The 24,077-nt window shown below is 57.8% G+C and overlaps 2 protein-coding genes across 12 annotated transcripts in view; one reads left to right on the forward strand and one right to left on the reverse strand.

Moving 5' to 3' along the window:
* Nucleotides 1-18,392, forward strand: KMT5C (lysine methyltransferase 5C). Of its 4 annotated transcripts, XM_064580539.1 has the most exons (9): nt 10-208; nt 12,061-12,298; nt 12,457-12,622; nt 13,022-13,131; nt 13,867-14,030; nt 14,152-14,171; nt 16,647-16,783; nt 16,904-17,088; nt 17,203-18,392. In XM_064580539.1, the coding sequence occupies exons 1-9, from the start codon at nt 154-156 to the stop codon at nt 17,694-17,696; spliced, it is 1,569 nt and encodes a 522-aa protein (XP_064436609.1). In that variant the 5' UTR covers nt 10-153; the 3' UTR covers nt 17,697-18,392. The 4 variants fall into 4 exon arrangements, with proteins under 4 accessions (XP_064436608.1, XP_064436609.1, XP_064436610.1 ...); XM_064580538.1 differs by having other exon boundaries at nt 1-208; nt 16,904-18,392; XM_064580540.1 differs by lacking the exon at nt 10-208 and adding an exon at nt 10,317-10,445 and having other exon boundaries at nt 16,904-18,392.
* Nucleotides 8,385-24,077, reverse strand: part of LOC123841666 (cytochrome c oxidase subunit 6B2-like) — a 25,493-nt gene continuing 9,800 nt past the window's right edge. For 2 of the 8 annotated variants that reach the window (XM_045892321.3, XM_064580511.1), the window contains exons 2-4: nt 23,924-24,053; nt 23,031-23,131; nt 22,084-22,919 (exon numbers count right to left, since the gene is read on the reverse strand). In XM_045892321.3, the coding sequence (XP_045748277.1) occupies nt 22,866-22,919; nt 23,031-23,131; nt 23,924-24,035 (267 nt within the window). In that variant the 5' untranslated portion in view covers nt 24,036-24,053 and the 3' untranslated portion in view covers nt 22,084-22,865. Of the gene's footprint in view, nt 9,160-22,073; nt 22,968-23,030; nt 23,132-23,791; nt 24,054-24,077 lie in introns of those variants that run through there. The other 6 variants (XM_064580507.1, XM_064580508.1, XR_010408020.1 and 3 more) reach the window with 5 other exon arrangements.

Genomic DNA, 24,077 nt, shown 5'->3' on the forward strand with positions numbered 1-24,077 from the left:
CCCACCCACGATGCTTAGTCATGGTTGGGGGCTGCCAGAAAAGAACATGACCTTGATCCAAACAAAATAGGACTTGTCAGTACCACTGTCCTCCAAAGGCACTCTTCACAGCTGATTAAGTTCTTTCTTCAAGGGAGATCCACCTTGGCTACCATGCCTGCCCAATATCACTCAGCTACTGAGCGGACGAGCTGGGACCAGAGCACAGGTCTGTCTGATTCTAAAGTTTGGTTCTTTCCCATATTTTCATTCTCTGTAAATCTCCCATCCCCCCATCTCCCTTCTCATTCCCAGTCCATGAACATAGTATATATCTCCCTGTTTTAGATCTTCTTTAAGGTCTCCCAATGAGGTTTTACAGAATTTTCTTGAAGAAGTTTTGTGTATCTTTCATTAGATTTATTCCCCCTTGCTGGATATTTATAAATACTATTGTAAGCCATATTTATTTAATTTTTATTTTAGAACTTTGTTAGTTGTACAGAAAATGGTTAACATAGCAGATCTGATTCAGCTATCGTGGTTGCAAGGTTTGCGTTTGTCTTGTGTCTGGGGACTTGGCTGTTGAACTATTCTGAGTGGCTCACTGTGCCTGGATTGTTTGTGCAAACCCTGTGGTTAATGCTGAATGCCTGTTTTCCTTCTGGGAGTCTGGAATTTTGGTGCATGCAAGGCCGACAGTATCTATATGATCAGTCATCAATAAAAACCTTGGGTGCTGGGGCGCCTGGGTGGCTCAGTCGTTAAGCATCTGCCTTTGGCTCAGGTCATGTCCCAGTGTCCTGGGATCGAGCCCTGCATTGGGCTCCCTGCTCTGCGGGGAGCCTGCTTCTCCCTCTCTCACTCCCCTTGCTTGTGTTCCCTCACTCTTAAAAAACAAACAAACAAACAAACAAAAACCTTGGGTGCTGAGTTTCTAATGGGCTCCCTTGGGCAAAAACATCACACATATTTTGCTGCATTTTTTTTTAAGATTTTATTTATTTATTTGACAGAGAGAGACAGACAGTACAAGTGGGGAGCTGCAGGCAAAGGCAGAGGGAGAAGCAGGCTCCCTGCTGAGCAAGGAGCTTGATGCAGGACTCGATCCCAGGACCCTGGGATGACCTGAGCCGAAGGCACACGCCCAACCAACTGAGCCACCCAGGCGTCCCTTTGTTGCTTTTTTTTTTTTTAAAGATTTTATTTATTTGACAGAGAGAGATAGCGAGAGCAGGAATACAAGCAGGGGGAGTGGGAGAGGGAGAAGCAGGCTTCCTGCCGAGCAGGGAGCCCGATGTGGGACTCGATCCCGGGATCCCGGGATCATGACCTGAGCCGAAGGCAGACGCTTAACGACTGAGCCACCCAGGCGCCCTGTTGCATTTTTTTAAAAGATTTATTTTTTTTTTTATTTTAGAGAGAGTGAAAGCAAGAGCATGTGAGCAGGGGGAGGGGCAGAGGGAGCGGGAGAGAATCTCAAGCAGATTCCATGCCCACCGTGGAGCCCAACTCAGGGCTCCATCTCACGACCCTGAGATCATGACCTGAGCCGAAACCAAGAGTCGGATGCTCAACCAGCTGAGCCATCCAGGTGCCCCACATTTTGTTGCATTTTTGTTTGGGGAAAGAGTGAGCTCTGTGTGATCCTCGTGAAGGGAGAGAGCATGAGGAAACCTGCCTATGAATCCTCCAGTCTCGGCCTGTGACTTTTCCCCTCTCCATTTGCTGTAATAAGGCTTAGCCACAAATACAACTCTATGCTGAGCTCTATAAGTCCTAGTGAATTTCCAAACATCTGGGGGGCTTCGGGGACCCCCAACACACAGATAAAAAGATACGCAATTGATGTTTGTATATTGATTTTGTATCCAGAGCCTTGCTGAATTCCATCCTTAATTCTGATATTTTATCAGGAGCTTCTTTTGGATCTTCTAGGTACATAATCATATCTGTGATTAATGGCAGTTTTGTTTCTTTCTTTTCAATTCTTACACCTTTTTTTTTTTCTTTTTCTTGCCTCACTACAATGGCTATGTCTTCAGAACAGCGTTGAATGCAGTGGTAAGGGGATATCCCTGTCTTGTTCCTGATTTCAAATAAAAAGCTTTCAGTGTTTCAACATTAACATGAATTTTCTCTATATTTTTTTATTGTGGTAAAATATACATAACATAAATGTTACCCCTTTTTTTATTCTTATGTTAATCCCCATACGTTACATCATTAGTTTTAGATGAAGTGTTCCATGATTCATTGTTTGTGCATAACACCCAGTGCTCCATGCAGAATGTGCCCTCCTCAATACCCACCACCAGGCTAACCCATCCTCCCACCCCCCTCCCCTCTAGAACCCTCAGTTTGTTTTTCAGAGTCCATCGTCTCTCATGGTTCGTCTACCCCTCCGATTTCCCCCGCTTCATTCTTCCCCTCCCGCTACCTTCTTCTTCTTCTTTTTTTTTTTCTTAACATATATTGCATTATTTGTTTCAGAGGTACAGATCTGAGATTCAACAGTCTTGCACAATTCACAGCGCTTACCAGAGCACATACCCTCCCCAGTGTCTATCACCCAGTCACCCCATCCCTCCCACCCACCCCCACTCCAGCAACCCTCAGTTTGTTTCCTGCAATTAAGAATTCCTCATATCAGTGAGGTCATATGATACATGTCTTTCTCTGTTTGACTTATTTTGCTCAACATAATACCCTCCAGTTCCATCCACGTCATTGCAAATGGCAAGATCTCATTCCTTTTGATGGCTGCATAATATTCCATTGTATATACATACCACGTCTTCTTTATCCATTTAAATGTTACCCTTTTAACCAATTTTAAGCGTACAATTCGGCAGCATTAAGCGCACTCACACTGTTGTGCGACCATCCCCATTGTGCATCTCCAGATCTTTCTCATCATCTCAAACAGAAACTTTTTACCCATTAACTAATAACTCCCCATTTCCCCTCCCTCAGCCCCTGGCAGCCACCACCCCACTTTCTGTCTCTATAAATTTGACTCTTCCAGGTGCCTCATGTTAGTGGAATCACACAATATTTTCATGTGTGTGTGTCTGGCTTATTTCACTTTCAAAATGTTTTCAAGTTTCATCTACGTTTCAGCCTGTGTTGCCATTTCCTTTACACGTTTTGTTTACTCATTTATCATTTGTAGATGTTTGGGTCAGTGGCACCTTTTGGCTATTACGAATAATGCTGTGATAAACATTCATGTACAAGTTTTTCTTTCTTTCTTTCTTTAAGATTTTATTTATTTGAGAGACAGAGAGCATGAGTGTGGGGAGGCACAGAGGGAGGAGGAGAAGCAGGGTCCTCTCTGAGCAAGGAGCCTGATGTGGGGCTTGACCCCAGGACCCCGAGATCATGACCTGAGCTGAAGTCAGACCCTTAACCAACTGAGCCACCCTCTTTCTTTCTTTTTTTAATAGAAAGAGAGACAGAGCTCGGGGAGAGAGAGAATCCCAAGCAAGCTCCATGCCCAGTGCAGAGCCTGATGTGGGGCTCAATGTCACGGATGCTGAGATCATGCCCTGAGCCAAAATCAAGATCAGATGCTTAACCGACTGAGCCACCCAGTCACCCCCTCCCTTTTTTTTAAGGTTTTTTTTTTTTTTAAGATTTTATTTATTTTTTTTAGAGAGCGAGCGAGAGAGAAACAGCATGAGAGGGGAGAGGGTCAGAGGGAGAAGCAGGCTCCCCGCTGAGCCGGGAGCCCGACGTGGGACTCGATCCCAGGACCCTGGGATTATGACCTGAGCCGAAGGCAGACGCTCAACCATCTGAGCCACCCAGGCGCCCTTTTTTTTTAAGGTTTCATCTTTAAGTAATCTCTACAGCCAACCCCGGGATCACAACCCTGAGATTAAGAGTTGCACGCTCCACCCACTGAGCCAACCAGGTGCCCCGACTTATATTCTAGATTACAAATCTTTTATCAGATATATGATTGGCAAAAATATTCTCCCATTCCATGGGTAATAGTCCTTTTCTGAGGGCCTTCTCTGTCCTTCAGGGTCAGGCTGCTTTCATTGTTCTTTGTTTAATCATTCATTAAATCTTTGGCAAATGTCAGCGATGCGCCAGGCACTGCCCTTGATGTTGGAAACTCAGCCGTGAACAAAACAAGGGTCCCTGCCCTCTTAGAGCTTCTGTCCTAGCTGGGGAGGACAATAAACAAGGAGACATATAATGTCAGGCAGGGGTTGGTGCTATGTAATACCAGTTTTGTAGGTGTGGGAGCTCTGTAGGCTCAGGGCCTTACATTGGTTTAATGCTCTGCTGTTACCATCTTGAAATTCTTAGCCGTTTTTGAACAAAGACTCTGCATTTTCATTTTGCTCTGGGACCCACAGATTATTATGTACCTGATTCTGGGGCTATGAGGCAACAGAGCAGAGTAAGGGGATGGCTGGGGTAGTTGGGCTCCTCCAGCCAGGGCCCTTAGGGAAGGTCACCTTGAGGAAGTGACATTTGAGCAAACACCTAAAGCAGGTGGGAGAGGGAGCTCTGTGGATAGTTGGAGGCAGATTTCCTAGCAGAGAGGACAGCAAGGAAGGGCCTTGCTTCCAGCAAGGAGGCCAATGGGATTGTAAGGGAGTGAGCAATTCAGAGTAGTTAATAATTAAGATCAGAGGAATAATGGTGGAGGGATGTTGGATTTTTTTTTTGATAAATATTTTATTTATGTATTTGAGAGAGAGAGCATGAAAGAACGAGCAGGAGCAGGGGGAGGGGGAGGGGCAGAGGGAGAGAGAGAAGCAGACTCCCCGCCGAGCAGGGAGCCCGATGCGGGACTCGATCCAGGGACTCCAGGATCATGACCTGAGCCGAAGGCAGTCGCTCAACCAACTGAGCCACCCAGGCGCCCCTAGGATGTTGGATTTTAATCCAGATGCCTATCAATTAACTGTAGTGGCACAAAACAATAAGAATTTGTCATCTCACACTGGTTCTGTGTGTCCAGAATTCAGGAGCAGCTTAGGTGGCTCGCTCTGGCTTGGGGTTGCTCTTCCAGTTATAATCAAGATGTCGTTTGGGGCACAGTCTGGAGATAGAAGGATTGTTTCCAGGGTGGCTCACTCACGTGACACTCAGACTCTTGGCAGGAAGCCTCAGTTCTTCTCCGGCTGTTGGCACAAAGCTTTGGTTCCTTGCCACATGGCCTTCTCCATGAGGTGGCCTTGATGACCTCTCAGACTGTTGCCGAGTTCCCCCAGAGGAGTGATCCCAGAGACAGCAAGGATGGAAGCCATCATGTCCTTGGTGAGCTGGCCTTGGGCATGCCATCATGTTTGCCCTGTCCTTCAAATGGCACCAGATCAGCCCTATTCAGAGTGGAAGGACATGCACAAGGTGATGAAGCCTCGTAGGGGTGATGGTCACTGGGGGTCATCTTGGAGGCTGACCACCAAGGTGTGAATTCATTGCTGAACTTTGAGCATGATGATGATGATATAGATAGAGTTACGTGCGTACGTATACGTAAGTATGTATGTGGATATAGGTGTTTATAAACTAACACACGGTATGTAATACTTATATTTTATTCTTTTATTATATACGTTTGGTCATTACACAAGTCATACATGAAAACAGAGAGACAGTTTCCCCCACAACCATTTATTTTTTCCCAGCTTTATTGGGGTACGATTTACAAACAAAATTTTATATATTTGAAGTATACAGTAGGGGTACCTGGGTGGCTTAGCCGGTTAAGCGTCCGCCTTCAGCTCAGGTCATGATACCGGGGTCCTGGGATCAAGCCCCACATCAGGCTCCCTACTCAGGGGGGAGCCTGCTTCTCCCTCTGCCTGCCACTCCCCCTGCTTGTGCTCTCTCTCTCTCTCTGACAAATAAATAAATCTAAAAAAAAAATAAAGTACACAGTGTAATGGCTTAATATACATACACACTGTGAAATGATCACCACAATGAAGCTAATTAACACATCCCTCACCTCACAGTTACCCTTTGTGTGTGTGTGTGTGTTATGATCTACTCTCTTAGCAAACTTCAAGTATACAATACAGTATTGTTAACTCTGGCCATTCATTCATCTCATAACTCTAAGTGTGTACCCTTGTCTGACATCTCGCCTTCCTTCCCCAACCCCTGGTAACCACCTTCCCGCTCTCTGCTTCCATGAGTTCAACCTTTTTTTAAGATTCCACATACATGGGAGTTTGTGCAGTATTTGTTTTTCTCTATCTTATCTCATTCAGCAGCATGGCCTCCAGCTTCTTCCATATAGTTGCAAATGGCAGGATTTCCTTCTTCCTCACAGATGAATAATATTCTATCATGCATACATACCCAACATTTTGTCATCGACCCATCGACAGACACTCAGATGGTTTCCACATCTTGGCCGTTGTGAATAATGCTGCAGTAAACACGAGAGAGCAGATATCTCTTTGCAATAGTGACCATTTTCTTTTGGTATATATCCAGAAATGGGATTGCTGGATGATATGGCATTTCTATTTCTAATTTCTTAAGGAGACACCATACCATTTTCCATAGCGGCTACACCAACTTACATTCCCATCAGCAGACACAAGGGTCCCCTTTTCTCCACATCCTTGTCCCCAATCATGTAATTTATATATACATATCCCTTTCCCCTCAAAATATGGTCATCCTGAATTTATGGTCTTATAACAAGTTTTGGGAGTTACTAAGCCCACAACATCCCTCCAGCCTGTGAATGTGTAGTCTGAAGAAGCCACCTGCAAAGGTATTCTCTATGGCCTGCTTCTCAAGCATTCCAGAGCATTCCAACCACTAGTCTGGGTGATTCTGATTCCGGAATTCTGGGATGTGGCCCAAAATTCTTCATTCCCACCAAGCACCCATGTGATCCTGCTTGAAGCTGCGGGGACACAGGCTACACTTGGGCAGCACTGTCCTAAAATGATTAATTATTAGGGGCGCCTGGGTGGCTCAGTCGTTAGGCGCCTGCCTTCGGCTCAGGTCATGATCCCAGGGTACTGGGATTGAGCCCCGCATCGGGCTCCCTGCTCAGTGGGGAGCCTGCTTCCCCCTCTCCCACTCCTGCTTGTGTTCCCGCTCTTGCTGTCTCTCTCTATATATCAAATAAATAAATAAATAAATAAATAAATAAATACCTTAAAAAAAGAATAATTATCTAAAAAATAAAATAAAATAAAATGATTTATTATTAAATACTCAACCGGGCTTTTTGGAGGCTGAGACTTAGAATCTATATTTTCACTATATTCCCCAGATGATTATTTCTCTCTCTCTCTCTCTCTTTCAGTAGTAAAATATACTTAACATCAAATTTACCCTTTTAACCATTTTGAAGTATACAATTCAATGGCTTTATGTACATTCACGATGTTCTGCAACATCACCATTCTCTAGTTCCAGAACCTCTTCATCCAAAAAGGAAACCCCATACCTATTATTAGTCCCTCCCCACCTCCCCGTCTCCAGCCCCTGGCAATCATGAATCTGCTTTCTGTGTATATGGATTTACCTATTCTGGAAAATTCTTGGAAATGGAATCATTCCCAGGTGCCTGGGGAGGGGGGAGACTCAGTTGGTTAAGCATCCGACTCTTGATTTCCGCCCAGGTCATGATCTCAGGGTCGTGAGATCGAGCCCCAAATGGGGCTCCACACTCGTGGGGAGTAGGCTTGAGATTCTCTCCCTCTGTCCCGCACCCCCCACCCCCCGCTGAACGCATGCTCTCTAAAATAAATAAATAAAATCTTTAAAAAAAAGGAAAAAAGAAATGGAATAATTCCATAGGTGAATTTTTGTGTCTGACTCCTTTTACCTGGCATGTTTGCAAGGTCCATCTATGTTATAGCATGTGTCCAAGTTTCAGGCCTTCTCTGGGGTGCCCCTTGCTATGCCATCTGAGATTGAGAACCCGCTGGATGCTATCTGGGCGCCACAGCCCAGAGTTTGAGAGTAAACCTGGTGTCTGATGGCCTGTTCAATCCCCTCTGTAAGCCTCACTTTGCTCATCTGTACAATGGGGGTCACAACAGCCCATTCCCCGCAGGGCTATTTGCAAAATCACTGGCCTGTGCTAAGAGCTCAGTAACTGTTAGGCATTGTCGTTATTCCATCTGGTGGATTTGCTCTAAGTGATCCAACCAATCTTCTATTGTTGGACATTAAGGCTCTTTCTATTTTTCTGTGTTTTAAACAACACTGAGGCAAACATCTTTATATATAAATATCTTAACACTTGTCAGTTATTTCCTTCGAATAAAACCCTGGCAGTGGCATTGGCAGGTCAATTTTTTCCCCCCAAGATTTTATTTATTTATTTGAGAAACAGTGAGAGAAGAGAGCACGAGAGAGAGTGCACGAGCCGGGGGAGGGGCAGTGAGGCAGACTCCACGCTGAGCAGGGAGCCTGAGGTGGGACTCTGGGATCATAACCTGAGCCACCCAGGCACCCGGCAGGTCAAATTTTTATTCATATTAAGAAATCTTTTGACGCATAGAAAAACAACAGATAGTGAATATAGCGAACTCATGATTTCCACCTCTGGGCTTACAAAAAAAAGTGCAAATATCAATGTCCTGTGTGGCTTCCTGATTGCATTCCTTCCGTCCCACCTGCAGGGGTCAGCGGTAGGGCCTTGCGCCTACTTTTGTCACGCCAATGCATGTTTATACACATTTAAGACACGCATCCACACACAACCCTTGTGTTTTGTGCTTTAAAACTTCCCGCACTCAACTATGCGGACTTCCACAACCAGCAACATGCTTTGCGGTTGTCCAGGTTGATATCCGGAATGCTGGTTCATTCCCTTTCACTGCTGTATGGTGTTCCCCTGTATGAGTACGTCACGATCCATTTATCCATTCTTCATGTGATGGACATTTAAGCCGTTTCCAGTTTTTTGTTTTTTGTTTTCTCATCACTGCAAACACTGTTGGGAGCTTATCTTTCTGCTCACATCTGCGAGTGTTTCTCGAGGGTGTACATAAGGAATGCGCTTCTAAGATTCAGACATACTGATAGGACTTTGGACTTTGCCAGAGAGCTCAGTTTTTGGAGTCCTCTCTGCTTGCTGGCCGTTGCTGTCCTCTGGAGCTGTGGCCATCCTTACTGGGGGGCTGTAGAGGGTACCTCGGTTGGGGAGAGCAGTCTCAGAGGGGGTAGTCCCAGCTGGGGAAGGAACAGCATAAACAGAGATGGGGGTGGGGATGCTGGAAGCGCTATTGAAGACACCCAGGAGGGTGTTAAGGAGAAACCCTCAGAGAGGGACCAGTGTGATCCTTGTTTTACAAACGCTAATCTGAGGGCCAGAGAGGGCAAGCCACTTCCTTCCGTCCACAGAGCGACGCAGAAACTGCCCGCTTCATCCTCACTGGCGGGTCATTCATTCATTCATTCATTCAGTACACATTAAGGAAGCACCTACTCCGTGCCAGGCATTGTTCGAAGCGCACCGTGATGCACAGCACTGAGCAAAACAAAGACCGCCTGCTCCAAGCGCGGAGCTTATTATTCTGGGCGTAATTACGACGAATTGCTAATTATGGATGCCTCCAGGATTGGAGCAGGTTGGTGATCCCAACTGGGGGAGGGGGCTGCCCCGTGGGAGCCTTCTCCAAAGGCCCCGCTTCCCGGGCTCCTCCTTTGCGACCCGTTCACCCGCAGAGCTCCCGTGGGTGCTCCCGAAATTAACCGGGGTCCGTGGGGCGGAGAAGGTCGTCGAGCAGAGAGGAAGAGCGAGGCGCCCTTTGTAGCTGGGCAGGACTGTCAATAAACTTTTGTCTCCTTGGCAACGGCAGGCCGGGCGGGGTCGACGGAGGCGCCCGCGCACCCACCCCTCGCGCCCGCCCCAGCTTTCTCCCCGCGGTTCGCGAAGGTTTCACCGGAGAAAGAGAATGGGCCAGTCGCGACTCTACGGTGACGGGCGGAGGCCTTAGCCTATGGAAGGACGAGCCATTCCAGGGCCAGCCAATCACGCGCGCGCTGTGGAGCCGGCTGAGCCCGCCCCCTTTCCACTTGGACCCGAATAACCTGACCCAAACCCGAGTTTAGCCTGGAGCCTCGACGCTCTCGGCCAATGAGGGCGTCGACTCCGAGCGGTGGGCGGGGCAAGTCTCCATGGCAGCGGTGGAATGACAGCAACAGGAGCCATTAGCCGCAGTCGGCGGCGCTTGGCAGCGGCGCCGGCGGAGCGGGGTTTCATAGGGGCACGAACGGGAGGGCAGGCGGGGAGGGGCCGAGCGGACTCGGCCAATGGGAGCGGCGTGAGCGCCGCAGCCACTGAGGAGTGGCGGCGGCTTCGGCCAATGGGAGCTCCCGATGGCCGCGGCGGGGCGGGCCCGGCGGCGCAGACGGGAGGAGCGGCGACCGTGTCTGACGAGAGCTGGAGCAGGCAGTGGGAGGTGGTGGCGGCGGCGGCGCGGGTGCCTGAGGAGGAGGAGGAGGAGGAGAAGCGGGTGAGGGGCGGCGCGGGGCCCGACCTCTGAGTCCCCTCTCGGCCCCCAGCCCGCGCCGCCTTGGCTCCCGGTCGCCCCCAGCCCCGACCGTCCCCCGCCCCGCCCGGCCCCTCCTCGTGTCCAGGCGCCCACGTCTCCCGGCCCTTCGGCGGGCCTCAGGCTGCCCCGGGCGCCCAGCCCCTTCCCTGTGCTTCCTCACCCAGGCCCCTCCCCGCACTCCCGGGCCTGAGCGGACCCCTCGGGTCGCCCTCTGACTCTACTCCCCTCCCTGGACCTCAGGCCCTTCCCCTGCACTCTCGCTGCCTGCCAGGCCCCTGTCTGCTTCCCCAGTGTCGCCCCGCGGACCTCAGCCCCCGCTCCTGGACCCTCAGTGCCTGCCCAGGTCCCTACCTGGACCCCAGGCTCGCTCCTCCCTGCACGCGCAGGACTTGCCCCTTCTCTGCTTCTCCAAGCCCGGCTATGGACCCCTAGGCCCCCCTCCACCTCCTCAGGACCTACCGTCGACCCCAGGTCTCCACTCTGGCTTCGGTGGGGTCATCCGTGACCCCCAGGCCTTCCGCCGTGCTCTGTGTCCAGCAGGCACCCCCGGCCCTTCTCCCTGCCCAGCTCCCCTCTGTGCAGTCTGTGTATTTTGTCTTTCCCCACATGCCTCTCTGCAGCTTCCGCTCTGTCCCGGCGCCCTCTCGCAGCGCCCCCTCTTTATCCCCAGCCTTCCTGTCTTTTCTAGAACCCCTTTCCCCCCAGCTCTAGCTGCTGATCCGTCTTCTGCTCCCCCTTCCCTGCCATCCCCTATGGACTCTCCCTGAAGCACCAAGGTCTGGATGCCCAGCAGGCCCTCCGTAGTCAGGGTTAGGGGTCTTGTTTTGTTTCCTTTTGCTAATTCCCTTCTTTCTCCCCTTTTTATAGACCTGTTCTGCTTCTCCATATCATTCCTTTTCTCTCTCCCCTTCCCCGCTTTGTCCTCTGAGCCCCCCCTCCCCCAGAATCCTTGGAGAGGGAGCAGGTGCTGGGATCCGTCCTCTGCTCTCCCTCCCCTCACCCCCCTCCAGGCTGCCTGGGGCTGCACCCAGAGCCTCCTGATGATTCCCAAGGGCTGCTTGGGGGGTTGGGGAGGATGGGAGGGACAGGAGGGAGGTGGAGGCTGAGGCCAACAAGCATGGGGGTGGGTGGAGGAACAGTCAGTCCTAGCGGGTGGGAAGCCTTGGATTTTTCCTTGGTGAGGGCTGGAGGTGGAGATGGATTCCCCCGACTCCCACCTCCTGCAGGGCTAAGCCTTTAGGGTTATCCCCGACTGCCAATTAATCAGCCTTGCCTGGGCCAGTAGGGACTGTGCGTGCGTGCGCCCCTGTGTGTGTGTGTGTGTTTGTGTGTGTGTGTGCCCGCACGCACGCGCGCGCGTGGGGACATGAGGGAACCTACGTGTGAGTGTGTGGGTGTGCTCAGCAGGTGGTCGTGTGGGCTTGGGGGATTGGTGTCTGTGCTCCAGAGCATGAAGATCCTCATGACGGTGACTGACGTTTCTTTGGGGGGCTTCCCCACTGTCGGAAGTACTTGTTGCATCCGTCTTCGCTGAGAGCCCTGTGAAGTCAGCCTGCCTTTACTCCCTGGTTTGTAGATGAGACTGGAGACCGAAAGGCTTGCCAAATCCTCGGCAGCTCAGAAGTGGGAGTCCCGGGGCGCTGCCCCTGCCCCTCCATTGCGCCCTCCACTCTGGGCCAGAGGCAGCATGGTCCGTGGGGCACCATGGGACCTGACAGAGTGACAGCCAGAGAGCTGTGTGAGAATGACGACCTTGCCACCAGCCTTGTCCTGGACCCCTACCTCGGCTTCCGCACCCATAAGATGAACGTCAGGTGAGGCGGCCTGGGACAGGGTGGGCCGAGGGCTCCGCGGGGACCCCTTCCCTTCCTCCACGGCCCCTGCAGCCCCGAGTGGGGGTGGGGGCGGGGCCCGGGAAGGCCCGGAGGGAATAGGCCAAGGCCCTGGGACCCAGGCGTGCCCTCTCCCCCAGCCCCGTGCCCCCCCTGCGGCGACAGCACCACCTGCGCTCAGCGCTGGAGGCCTTCCTGAGGCAGCGGGACCTGGAGGCTGCGTACCGGGCCCTGACGCTGGGAGGCTGGATGGCCCACTACTTCCAGAGCCGGGGCCCGCGGCAGGAGGCTGCCCTCAAGACCCACGTGAGGGCGCCCTTCCCTTCCCCCACCCTCAGTCCACGCGTCCTCCCTGTCACCTCGGCCTGTCCTGGGTCCTCCACCCTGCCAGGCAGAACGTCTGGAGCCCCAGGCTCCAGACCCCTCGATGAAGTTCCCCGCCCCAGACTCCCTAACTTCCTAGCCGTTGGGACCATCTGAGACGAGGCTCAGAGAATCCAAGGAGAGGAGAGTCGGGGGTCCTCTGAGATGGAGTACAACCTCTCCATTTGACAGATGAAGAAACTGAGCCCCCAAGAGGGGAAGTGAGTCCCCCAAGACCACACAGCAAGTCAGTGGCAGAGCAGGACTAGGACCCAGGAGAGAGAGGGCCGAGGACGACCCTGCCCCAGCTCCTCACCCCGCCCACCCCCTCACCTCCCCCAGATCTATCGCTACCTCCGAGCCTTCCTGCCTGAAAGCGGCTTTATCATCCTGCCCTGTACACGCTATTCCATGGAGACAAATGGAGCCAAGATTGTGTCTACCAGAGCTTGGTAAGGGGGCGGAGCTCACAGACCCTCTTCGCCTACAGCAGCCCTGATGGGGGATGGGAACCTATGGGACCCCAGGGTTCCAGGGCCTGCTAAGGAAGTACCGTTTGTGCTCAGGAGGCAGGGGCAGGAGTGGCCAGTGGGGCAGGCATCCCTTGGTGCCAGTGGGGCCTAGCACCCACTGCTGGGGAAGGGACAGGACAGTGAGCAGGATGGACCCTGCCGGCCGCTCACAGTGTAGACAGAAGGCAGGTGGTAGCTGAGTACACACACAGGTACTGACCTCAGTTCCTTGGTGCTTCATCAGCCACAAGGGAATTTTGAGTATTCTTGGGAACCGGGCCTAAGCAGAGGCCCACCAGAGGGTCTGCCGAAGCGTGGCGGGGGCGGGCTGGATAGCAGCTTGCGGGGAGTTACTGGGGCTCATGGGGAGTGCAGGCGAAGGAGCCCTTGGGCCTCGCACAAGTGGGGGCTGGAGGAGGATCCCAGGGCGAGAGGACAGCAGGAGGGGTGCCTGGGTCCACATGGTGTCCTGTCTGGGCGCCATCCTGTCCTGGAGGATGCAGGATCCAGGAAGTGCCCCAGGAAGGTGGGTGGATCTGAGAAATCTGGGAGGAGGACCACAGTGGCCAGCAGCGGCCTGCAGGAGGCCTGGTGCCCCAGCCCCCAGAGACCCCTGTCAGCCGAGGCGGTGATGGGAGGCACTGCTCACAGACCTACGGCCTGGCCTCTTGGCAGGAAGAAGAACGAGAAGCTGGAACTCCTGGTGGGCTGCATCGCGGAGCTGCGGGAGGCCGACGAGGGGCTGCTGAGGGCCGGGGAGAACGACTTCAGCATCATGTACTCCACCCGAAAACGCAGTGCGCAGCTGTGGCTGGGCCCCGCGGCCTTCATAAACCATGGTGGGGGTGGGGGCAGGGCAGGTGGGGGGGAGGCATGGAGGGGTGGCCCCCCGCTCTCCTCTGCCCAGCCCTCCGCTCACCTGAGTCTCTTCTCTCCCCCGCCCTCTCCTTGATGCTCCAGACTGCAAACCCAACTGCAAGGTGAGACTTGGGCGCCCCCCCCCCCTCAGGAGTGGGCATGGGGGAAACAAGGGGGCCCCGGAGAGGGGCATTTGGGTCAGTGACTAGCCAGAAAGTGCCCAGAGTCCCCCACCCCGGCCACAACCCAGTTTGTGCCTGCAGCTATCAGAGTCTATCAGAGAGTTTGGGGGGGGCCTCGGCCAGGGTCCTGGCTGTGCCACTTGCAGGGGGGAGTGTGGTGATGGGGAGACAGAAAGTGCCCCTGCACCTGGAGCCCCAGGCCTGACGTGGAGATGCCCCCTGGCCACAGCAGGAGGCAGGAGGCCCAGGTGGCAGGACCCTGCCAATCCGTGCCACCAGAGTGGGGCCAGGGGGAGCCCCAGAGCACGAGGCTCTGGGAGGCTGGGCTTCCAGGCAGAGGGAGTGAGCTGGGGAGGCAGCGTTTTGGGGGGACCACTGTGTGTTTTGTGTGGAGTGTGAGAAAGCTGTCTCGGGAAGTGCGCATCCTGCCAAGTGTGGAGCCCTGAGGTGTGGTGGGGGTTCGGCACTGGGGCTTCGGGGTTAGAACTGGTTCGAGTCCTGGCTCCAGCAGCCCCCAGCTGCGTTCACTCCTCTCCACTGGCCTCCTGCTACAGAGGTGAAGCACATACCCATGGTTCCTGTGCTCTGTGATTGCAGGCCGTGACGTGGCTTTGGGGGTGGGAAACGTGCAGGGTAGGACAGAAAACACGGCCCTGTCGTGAGGCGGGTGGCAGCCACCTGAGGGCCCAGGAGCCAGGCACCATGTGGAGCAGGGAGGCTGTCCAGAAGTCCTGCCAGAGCCAGGCGCTGGAGGAGGACTAGGATTTTCCTAGGTGTTGAAGGAAAACCGAGGCGTGTCAGGGCATCCCAGACGGATATGTCTCAGTGGAGGGCCTCCTGGAGACGGGCCCGGCATGGTGACTCTGGCCTCGCGTGCCACAGAGGAGCTCAAGTCTGCCATGGACGCTCCTCCTGGGTGAATAATGGGGCTGGGTTTTGAGATGGTCTGGCAGCTGAGGAGCTAGAGGCTTGGCAGGAAGGAGAGGGGCCAGAGGCTGGCGTGTGACCTGATGTGTGACCTGCTGTGTAACTGGGTGAGAGTCCAGGGGAATAGAGAGGACAAAGACGCAAGACCCTGCACACAGAGGCTCCAGCAAGCTGGCCTGGGATCAGGCAGGCGGTGGTGAGAGCCACCCCTACCTACGTGTGTGTCAGGCTGGAGTGCAGGGACCCATGGGAGTCCCACTCCTCCCGGGGGTGGGGCAGAAGGTAGGAGGCGGGGGCAGGGGGCAGAGGCAGGGGCAGGAGTGGCCGGTGGGGCAGCCGTCCCAGACTGGAGCTGCAGAGTGGACGGGCATGGGAAGGGAGCGGCCAGAGCTTGGACCTGGCCGCCAGGGTGCAGGCTGGTGGGGAGTGGGGGGTGGGCTGTGGCGGGTCAGAGGGGGCGGAGGAAGAGTGCCGGAGGGGGCAGGCAGTGCGGGCTGCTAACACTGCCAGGGGCCAGTTAGATCATCGTCCTGCAGGGAGGGTGGAGGCCAGCAACTGGGCGGGAGGTACGGGAGTGTGTGCAGAGAGGTGGCCTCCCGGGGGCCCAGCCCCTGCCCATCCCTGTCCTGGTCCCAGGCCCTGGGAGTGCACTTGGCCAGGCGGGGTGGAGCCCGGCAGCCCCCAGGACAGGCCGCTGAGCAGCTGGGCCCCCTGTTTGCGTCTGCCCTGCCCGTCCCTGTCCCCGTCCCCGTCCCTGGGAGTGCACTTGGCCAGGCGGGGTGGAGCCCGGCAGCCCCCAGGACAGGCCGCTGAGCAGCCGGGCCCCCTGTTTGCGTCTGCACTGCCCGTCCCTGTCCCCGTCCCCGTCCCTGGGAGTGCACTTGGCGGGGCGGGGTGGAGCCCAGCAGCCCCCAGGACAGGCCGCTAGGCCCCCTGTTTGCGCCTGCCCTGCCCGTCCCTGTCCCCGTCCCCATCCCTGGGAGTGCACTTGGCCAGGCGGGGTGGAGCCCGGCAGCCCCCAGGACAGGCCGCTGAGCAGCTGGGCCCCCTGTTTGCGCCTGCCCTGCCCATCCCTGTCCCCAGTCCCCGTCCCTGGGAGTGCACTTGGCCAGGCGGGGTGGAGCCCGGCAGCCCCCAGGACAGGCCGCTGAGCAGCCGGGCCCCCTGTTTGCGTCTGCACTGCCCGTCCCTGTCCCCGTCCCCGTCCCTGGGAGTGCACTTGGCGGGGCGGGGTGGAGCCCGGCAGCCCCCAGGACAGGCCGCTGAGCAGCCGGGCCCCCTGTTTGCGTCTGCACTGCCCGTCCCTGTCCCCGTCCCCGTCCCTGGGAGTGCACTTGGCGGGGCGGGGTGGAGCCCGGCAGCCCCCAGGACAGGCCGCCAGGCCCCCTGTTTGCGCCTGCACTGCCCGTCCCTGTCCCCGTCCCCGTCCCTGGGAGTGCACTTGGCCAGGCGCCCCCAGGACAGGCCGCTGAGCAGCCGGGCCCCCAGTTTGTGCCCGCAGATGGGAACGCGGCCTGCGTGAAGGTGCTTCGGGACATTGAGCCGGGGGATGAGGTGACCTGCTTCTACGGGGAGGGCTTCTTTGGTGAGAAGAATGAGCACTGTGAATGCTACACGTGTGAGAGGTGAGGCACCCGGGAGGGGTCCTGGGGAGGAGAGCAGCAGCCAGAGGGCCCTGCGGTGGACCCGGAAGTGCTTCCTCAGGGCCCGCTCCCTTCTCTCTCCCTCCCGGCCCCCCCAACCAGGAAAGGTGAAGGAGCCTTCCGCCTCCGGCCCCGCGCACCCCTGCCCCCTCGGCCCCTGGACAAGTACGAGCTCCGGGAGACCAAGCGGAGGCTGCAGCAGGGCCTGGATGGCGGTGGCCGGCAGGGTCCACTGGGCCTGAGGGCCTGTGCCCACCTCTCCCCGCTGCGCCGGGACCCATTCTGTGGTGAGCCCCGCCCCAGGCCCAAGCCCTTGTCTGTTCCCGCCGCCTCCCGCCCTCGGGTCCCTGCCGGAGGCCCTGCTCACACTCCTTTCTCCCCGCTCCCCCCGGCCTCCGTAGCCACCTGCCAGCCCAGGCGCCCCCTGCCCTGCAGTGCCCGCCTTGACGCCTCGCCCCTCTGGCTCCAGTGGCTGCCTCAGCCCCAGCTCCGGGTGCGCCCCCGGAGGCGCCGGCGCCTCCAGCCCCGGCGGGCCCCAGCGGCCCCCGTTCTCCGCACCGCCCGCATCTCCTTGCACCGGTGGGGAGGCTGTGGTCCCCACTGCTGCCTGCGTGCAGAGGCCCTGGTGGCCCTGGGCCCGGCCCCCCGCGCCCACTGGGCCCCGCAGCAGGACTGGCACTGGGCCCGGCGCTATGGGCTGCCTTACGTGGTGCGTGTGGACCTGAGCCGTGTGGCCCCGGCCCCACCCGCTGCCCCTGCGCCTGCCGGGACCCCAGGCCCTGCCCCCATCCCCAAGCAGGCCCTTGCCTTCGCCCCCTTCTCCCCACCCAAGCGCCTGAGGCTGGTGGTCAGCCACGGCTCCATTGACCTGGATGTCAACGGTGACGGGCCATGATGGGCTGGACAGGGAAGGCCCCAGGCCAGAGAGGAAGGAGTCCCTCCTCGTCCCCCCTGCCCCCGAGCCCCAAGTTCTCGGGGACTCACTGACCTCTAGAAGGAGCCGCTGGGCCTCTGGGAGGGAGCTGGCCCTTGGCCCCAGCACAGTTCTGCCCGGGGCTGGGTTGGTTTGGAGACACCCAGGGCTCTGACCCCTGACCCTTTGTGACTGCTGACCCCTGAGCCACCCCCACCCCAGCAGGGTGCCCTGGCCGCTGCTGCCCTCCCACCCCAACTCCAGCCTCAGGACTGCTGGAGCCGTTCCCTTCCCTTCCCACCTCCTGCCCAGGGAGCAAAGCCATAAGGGGTGGGGGCCACCCCATGGCGTCTCCCCAGAAGCCCAGGTCTCAGGAGGAGGCAGAACTGACCTGGGGGTGGCACTGCCTGGAGACTGCGCTACGGAGGCGAGTGGGCTTGCTCTCAGCTCTGCGACTGTCCGAGGTGGGGGGCAGGCTGGGGGGGGATGTCTGGGACACGTCCTCACCAGCCCGTGGGTCTCAGGGAGGCCGGATGCGACCTCATCTTTCTCATGGTGCTATCCCTGGTGCTACTGGGGTGTGGGGGGTCCCTCCCCTCCCCCACACCAGAATGGGGTATGTTGGGGGATTGGAAGCACTTGAACTTTTTATTTTATTAAAACCTTGTTATAAGCAGTGCCCTTTGTAGCTTTTCATTTTGATTGATGTTTTGAGGGGATGTTTGTCAGCGGGGTGAGACTCTCAGCCCTGCTGGGGAGACCAGGCCGGGGGAGGCGGCCCAGGCTTTGGGGGCCTACGAGCTTTGGAAGGGTGAAGGGTCCGCAGGATGCCCCTGAGGATGGCGGAGGACAGAGAACCAGGCTTCTGAAGAGTGCTTCCGGAGCTGTACTCACGTGGGAGGGGACGCTCCCTGTCGTTCAGACAAGGTAACAGGTCCAGCAAGCAGAGGGACTCGCCCAGGGTCACACGGGGCCGGCTGCCCCTCCGAAGTCAGCTGCCCCGCACCCTCGTCCGAGTCCTGTTGGTCGGCCCAGCTCTATGGGACCAGGGCGATGAACCTTCTCAAGCTGCTCAGGATTCAGGTCAGTGGGGACCCTGCCATCCCTCTTCATTGTCACCTCCGCCCCCGTGGTGCAGAAGAAATGCAAGAAATGCAGACAGCTAACAAGACCAGTGAGGGGGGGGGGCCTGGGGGCACTGTTTTCCTCCTTGGCCCTGAGGCCTCACCCATGCCTGAGGGTCAGGTGGGGCTGGGGGAGCTGAGGACGGGGTGGGGCAGGGAGGGGGGACCACCTGAGGGGGGACCATGCAGAGCTGTAATCGTTTTACTTGAAATTCCTTTCATTTACAGAGAGCCCACTTCCTTTCAGAAGGAGAGAGTGAGAGTGTGTCTCTTCCCTGCAACTCCTACTTCCCCTGCTAGGTTTCTCCCTCCTGTTAAAGACGAGGGAGAAGAGGACGCAGAGGGAGGGCGTCGTCCAGAAAGAAGGGGGCCTCTACACGGACGGGCGTGCAGGCGCCTTCACCGTGGCTTCTAGGCAGGATTCTCCTCCCAGACGGCCACTGAGGGTTACGAGAACCTCCGAAAATTCTATGTTAAATGTGCGTCTGCGTGTTCTTCTCAGGGGAGAGGGTTTGAAGCCTTCATCAGATTCTCAAGAGTGTCTCGAACCCCAGAAACAAAGATCAGAAACCGATGGTCAGGGTCTCACCCTTGGCACGGCCGCTGCCTGGAGCCAGCTAATTCTGTTGTAGGATGAGGAGCACCAGTTGTGACAAAGGGGTTTCCACACACTGCCCAGTGTCCCCCTGGGGCCAAAGCCACCCCTGCTGAGAGTCACTGGGCTGGACGACAAGGGGGTGGGGAGGGAAGACCTCCAGGGCAGGAACCGTGGCCCTGACGCTGCCCAGCCTTCATGACAGTGCTCCCAGGGTTCCCCCCTTTACAAATGGCCTGCGGGCACCCACCTTGCTGCCAGTTTCCGCCCTGAGCCCCGAGAAAACGGCCCCCACCACGGCAGGGAAGTGCAAGGAGCTCAAGCTGTGGCCAGTGAAGTGTCAGGACCCGGGGGGGCGGGGCGGGAGCCGGGCTTGGCATCGGGAGCTCCCCCTGGTGGCTCAGGCCCGGGGGAGGGGAGCGTGAGGGTCGGGGGAGGGGCTGGAGCCCCATCAGACCCGCGGCAGGCAGCCTGAGCGAGGGCACAGGGAAGACCTGGGTGGTGAAGGAAAGAAGGAGCTGCAGGAAACGGAATAATTGCAGCTCACAGGGCGAGGTCTGCGCTCTGCTCCCCCCTCCCCAGCTCTCTCCTTGCCTCTGGCGGCTGGGACTGCAGCAGAGCCAAGAGTGCCATCCAGGCCGGGCACCCCAATCCTGGGCCATGTGTCTCCTTGGGGGCGCTCTCTGACCCTTTTGCATGCACATGGCGTTGACCAGATGCTTCCGGCAGCTCCAGGTCCCTGTTGACGGGCTGGCCATCCTGGAGCTGCTGATGGAGGAGGGCAGCTGGCTATCGATCCGTCACTCCCACCGTCCAGCGTGGCGTGGGGCGCCAGCATCGAACCGCCACGCTGATTCTGAGTCCCTCGAATTGCTGACACAGAGCCCTCCCCCCCCCCACGCCCTGAGAACACCAGGCTAGAGGATTGTAACCCGTAACTCACAGCATCATCCTCCCCAATAGCCCTACGAAGTCCACGTGTTGTCATCGCCGCATTTGGGATGAAAAGACCATGGGGCAGGGGGCTTAGGGAATTTGTCTGGGGCCACAGGGCTGGTACGCTGTGCAGCTGGGGCTTGAACCGTTTCTCAGAGTTCTTCAGGCTCTGACAAAGGCAGACACCAGAGAGAGGAGGCTGGAGCTGGGCCGCAGGGCTTCTGGGGGGGGGGAGGGGAGGAGAGGGAGAGTAGGTGCCTCGAAGGGCAGCTGATTCTGAGGGGGAAGCACCTGACTGAGCCTCTGCAGAGAGGGAAGGAGCTGGCTGAGGGTCTGCAGAGACGGGAGGAGGAGAGAGGGCCTGAGGTCGAGGGGATGGCACTGGAGGAAGAGGGGGAGGTGGGGAAGGGGGTGGTGAGGCGAGCAGGGGTGCAGAGTGGGGGGAGGGGCGGGGAACCAGGCGCGCGGCCTGGGAGGCTGCTTCCGAGGAGCTGGTAGAGGAGCAGCGGAACCGGTGTTCAGGGCCTGGGAGTTTACTGTGATGCTGGCGCAGACCCCGCCTCCGGCTCAGGCATCCGTAGGACTGTGGTGGCAGAGTGTAAAGAATGTTCCAGAATGGGGCACCTGGGTGGCTCAGTCAGTTAAGCGTCCAACTCTTGATTTCGGCTCAGGTCATGATCTCAGGGTGGGGCTCCGTGGTCAGCGGGGAGTCTGCTCCCTCTCCCTCGGTCCCTCCCCCAGCTTGCACAAGCACACACTCTCTCCCCAAAATAAAATCTTAAAAAAAAAAAAAAAAAGTTCCAGAAGTGGTAGAGGGATGATGGTGGGGAGGATCCTGGGCCAAAGATGGAAAGAAGGAGGACGGCTGGGAGTGGCTCCTGGGCAACGGGGTAGAGTGCACTCCAGGCCCTGGTACCCTGAGTGAGGTCAAGAGGCTGGCAGAGGCTACCTGGGTGACCCGACTGTCAGACACCCGTCAGCCCCACGCGGTGACTCAGAGCTGCCTTGCCTGTGTCCCTTCCTTGATCCAGCCGCACCGCCACCAGAGCAGGACAGCCCTTCCTGCAGCTCTCAGCACACCCTGCACCCTCACTTGCCCTCCTGCCTCTCAGGCTGTGGTTGGAAAGAGGGAGTCCTGGGGCAAGGTATCTGGGTGCAGCCACCCCAGCAGATGGGACGTCTGGGGTGTGCCCTGGGTGGGGTGATGAGGGCAGTGTGGAGGGTATGCGAGGGGATGGTCATCAAGGAGGGCGGGAGGAGCGAGGAGCAGAATAGAGCCAGTCCTCCCCTGAGTCCGCTCAGCCCTTCCCATCATCACACCTCTCCTGGTAATGGGACTCTGCACCATCTGGGTTAAAAACTGGGGAAACTGAGGTGCACACAGGTCCAGAGGCTTGTTCAGTTGTTATGATTAGTAATAGCCACCTTTGAACCCCGGGATTGAACAGGCCTCTTGAGACTACTTCAGGCAGAGTGTGGGTCCAGCCTGTCCCAGGAAACATACAGCTTCAGGAGAAACAGTGGGATCCAGTCCTCCCCCTGCTCAGGACTTAGGCCAGGCTAGAATCCCAGGGCTCTGTGCTTGTTAGAGGTCACTCCTCAGCCTTGGCCAGGGTGCGGGTGGGAGGGTTAGACAGGTGACATTTCAAGGGGCATTTGGAATCAGAATGAATCTCAGTGTTGCCACCTCTGAGGCTGGCTGAAGGCAGGCCTAGCGCCTGGATGGGGCAGGAGCAAAGAATTATCCAGACAGGAGCTCAGATGTCCTGGAGGAGCATCCTGGAGAAACTGACGTGACAGGTATCTATGGAGACCCACGGAGGAGACTGCTCGGGCTGGGGACGGTGCTGGAAGGCCGAGGCCAGGCGTGCAGAAGACTGTTGGGAGGGGCGCGCGGGGTGAGACCGGGGTGTACTTGGAGGGAAATGGAGTCAGACAGGGGCAGGGGAGTGATGGAGAGTGGTGAAGAGCTGGGGACGGGTCCGGAGCTGGGGAGGGAGGGTTGGGGTCAGCGCTGGGGGGTACACAACCAAACAACCCCCCAGAACTTGGGAATGCAAGTCCCAAAGGAGTCTGCGGAGGTAAGAGGCGAAGATCCTGAGGGAGGAGATGAAGGGCGCACCAGGCGTGGGGATGGACAGTCAGGAGCACCCTCGTGGGCAAGTGCTGTCCTCCACGGAGCCTGGGCGGGCGGCCGCTGCCCGCTGGAGGCACTGGAACGGGGGCAGGAGGGGCTGGGCTCGATCCTGCCCAGAGACTGACGATCCTCCCTCCATCCCTGCCCCCTCCTCATCAGAACCAGTAGTGTTAGCTGCAGGGCACTGACACAGGAAGGACTTCTCCAGCCCCCACGCCAGATATGAGGCAGAAATAGCAGCAACAGAGATTTATTGGTGGCTCACAGACTGGGGAGTGGATAGCCGGGGCCGGGTCTCCGCGACACGCCAGGATGTGCGGTCAGAGCGCTGATCCTTCGGAGGAGCGGCACTCAGGCCGTCAGATTTTGCCCGCGAAGGTCCCGTCCTGGATCTGTTGGGTCCAGCGCTGCACCTGGTGGCGGGGGAGTGGCGGGAGGGGAGGCAGAGGGCGCCGATTCAGCTACACGGGACCCTCCACCCTCGCCCCGGCCGGCCGGCCGCCGGCGCCCCCAAGCCTGCTCACCCAGCTCATGGGGCACAGCGAGTGGAACACGCGGAAGTAATACTGGCAGGGCTGCGCGCTCTTCCCGCGGCGGTTCATTCTCTTGACGCAGCGGTGGTAGTCTGCAGGGTGGGGCCGGGAGGGCCGGCGGGGTGGCTCTGCGGCCCCGCCCCGCCCCTCCCGGCCTAGCACCGCCCCTTGCTCCCGCCCCCAGTGATGGTCCCACGCCCTCCGTCCCCTCGCCCTCCACGACTCAATCCCGCCCCTCCCCTCCAGGCCCCGTCCCTCCACGGCCAGACCCCGGTCTACCGTGGTCGGCTCACGCGCTCCAGACCAAGCCCCGCCCACCCCCGGCCAGGCCCTGCCTCTCCCTCCCTCGCCCCGCCCCTCCAGAACTCGGTCCGGGCCCTCCAGACCAGGCCCCGCCCACTCCCGGCCAGGCCCTGCCTCTCCCTCCCTCGCCCCGCCCCTCCAGAACTCGGTCCGGGCCCTCCAGACCAGGCCCCGCCCACCCCCGGCCAGGCCCTGCCTCTCCCTCCCTCGCCCCGCCCCTCCAGAACTAGGTCCCCGCCCCCAGACCAGGCCCCGCCCACTCCCGGCAGGCCCCACCCCACCATGGTCGGCTCACCCACTCCAGGCCAGGCCCCGCCCCTCCAGGACTGGGTCACGGCCCTCCAGGCCAGGCCCCGCCTCTCCCTCCCTCCAGGACTCGGTCCCGCCCCCTCCACACTAGGCCCCGCCCCTGCCGGGTAGGCCCCGCCCCTGCGGACCGTGGTTCTCCCCCCACCCCTTTCCACCCCAACGGTCTCCGCCGCCAAGGCGGGTCCCAGACCTTCCCATTTTCAGGTGGGGTGCTCCCCTTCCTGCCTCCCCTGTCTCACCCCCTGCCCCTAAACTGGCCCGCAAGGTCTCACCCAGGAAGTTCTGGTAGCAGTTTTGGGTCTGGTTCTGGTTGGGGAAGCGCGGGTCGAAGGGCGGTGTTGACCATTTCCCCTTGGGGGGCTTCTGGGAATCAACATCCAACATCCACGGAGGCGGCAGCTCCTGCGGGGGAAGGGGGGCTCCGTG

Source organism: Mirounga angustirostris, unplaced genomic scaffold (genome assembly GCF_029215605.1).
Source record: "Mirounga angustirostris isolate CCGP_5_RB_7025 unplaced genomic scaffold, mMirAng1.0.hap1 SCAF_16, whole genome shotgun sequence".
Classification (NCBI taxonomy): Eukaryota; Metazoa; Chordata; class Mammalia; order Carnivora; family Phocidae; genus Mirounga; species Mirounga angustirostris.

Excerpts from the sequence above, each read along its gene's own strand:
- KMT5C (XM_064580538.1), top strand. The coding sequence starts at position 154 with ATGCCTGCCCAATATCACTCAGCTACTGAGCGGACGAGCTGGGACCAG. Across the intron at positions 209-12,060 it reads GAGCTGGGACCAGAGCACAG|ATGAGACTGGAGACCGAAAG; the intron begins GTCTGTCTGATT and ends CCTGGTTTGTAG. Across the intron at positions 14,031-14,151 it reads CGCGGCCTTCATAAACCATG|ACTGCAAACCCAACTGCAAG; the intron begins GTGGGGGTGGGG and ends TTGATGCTCCAG.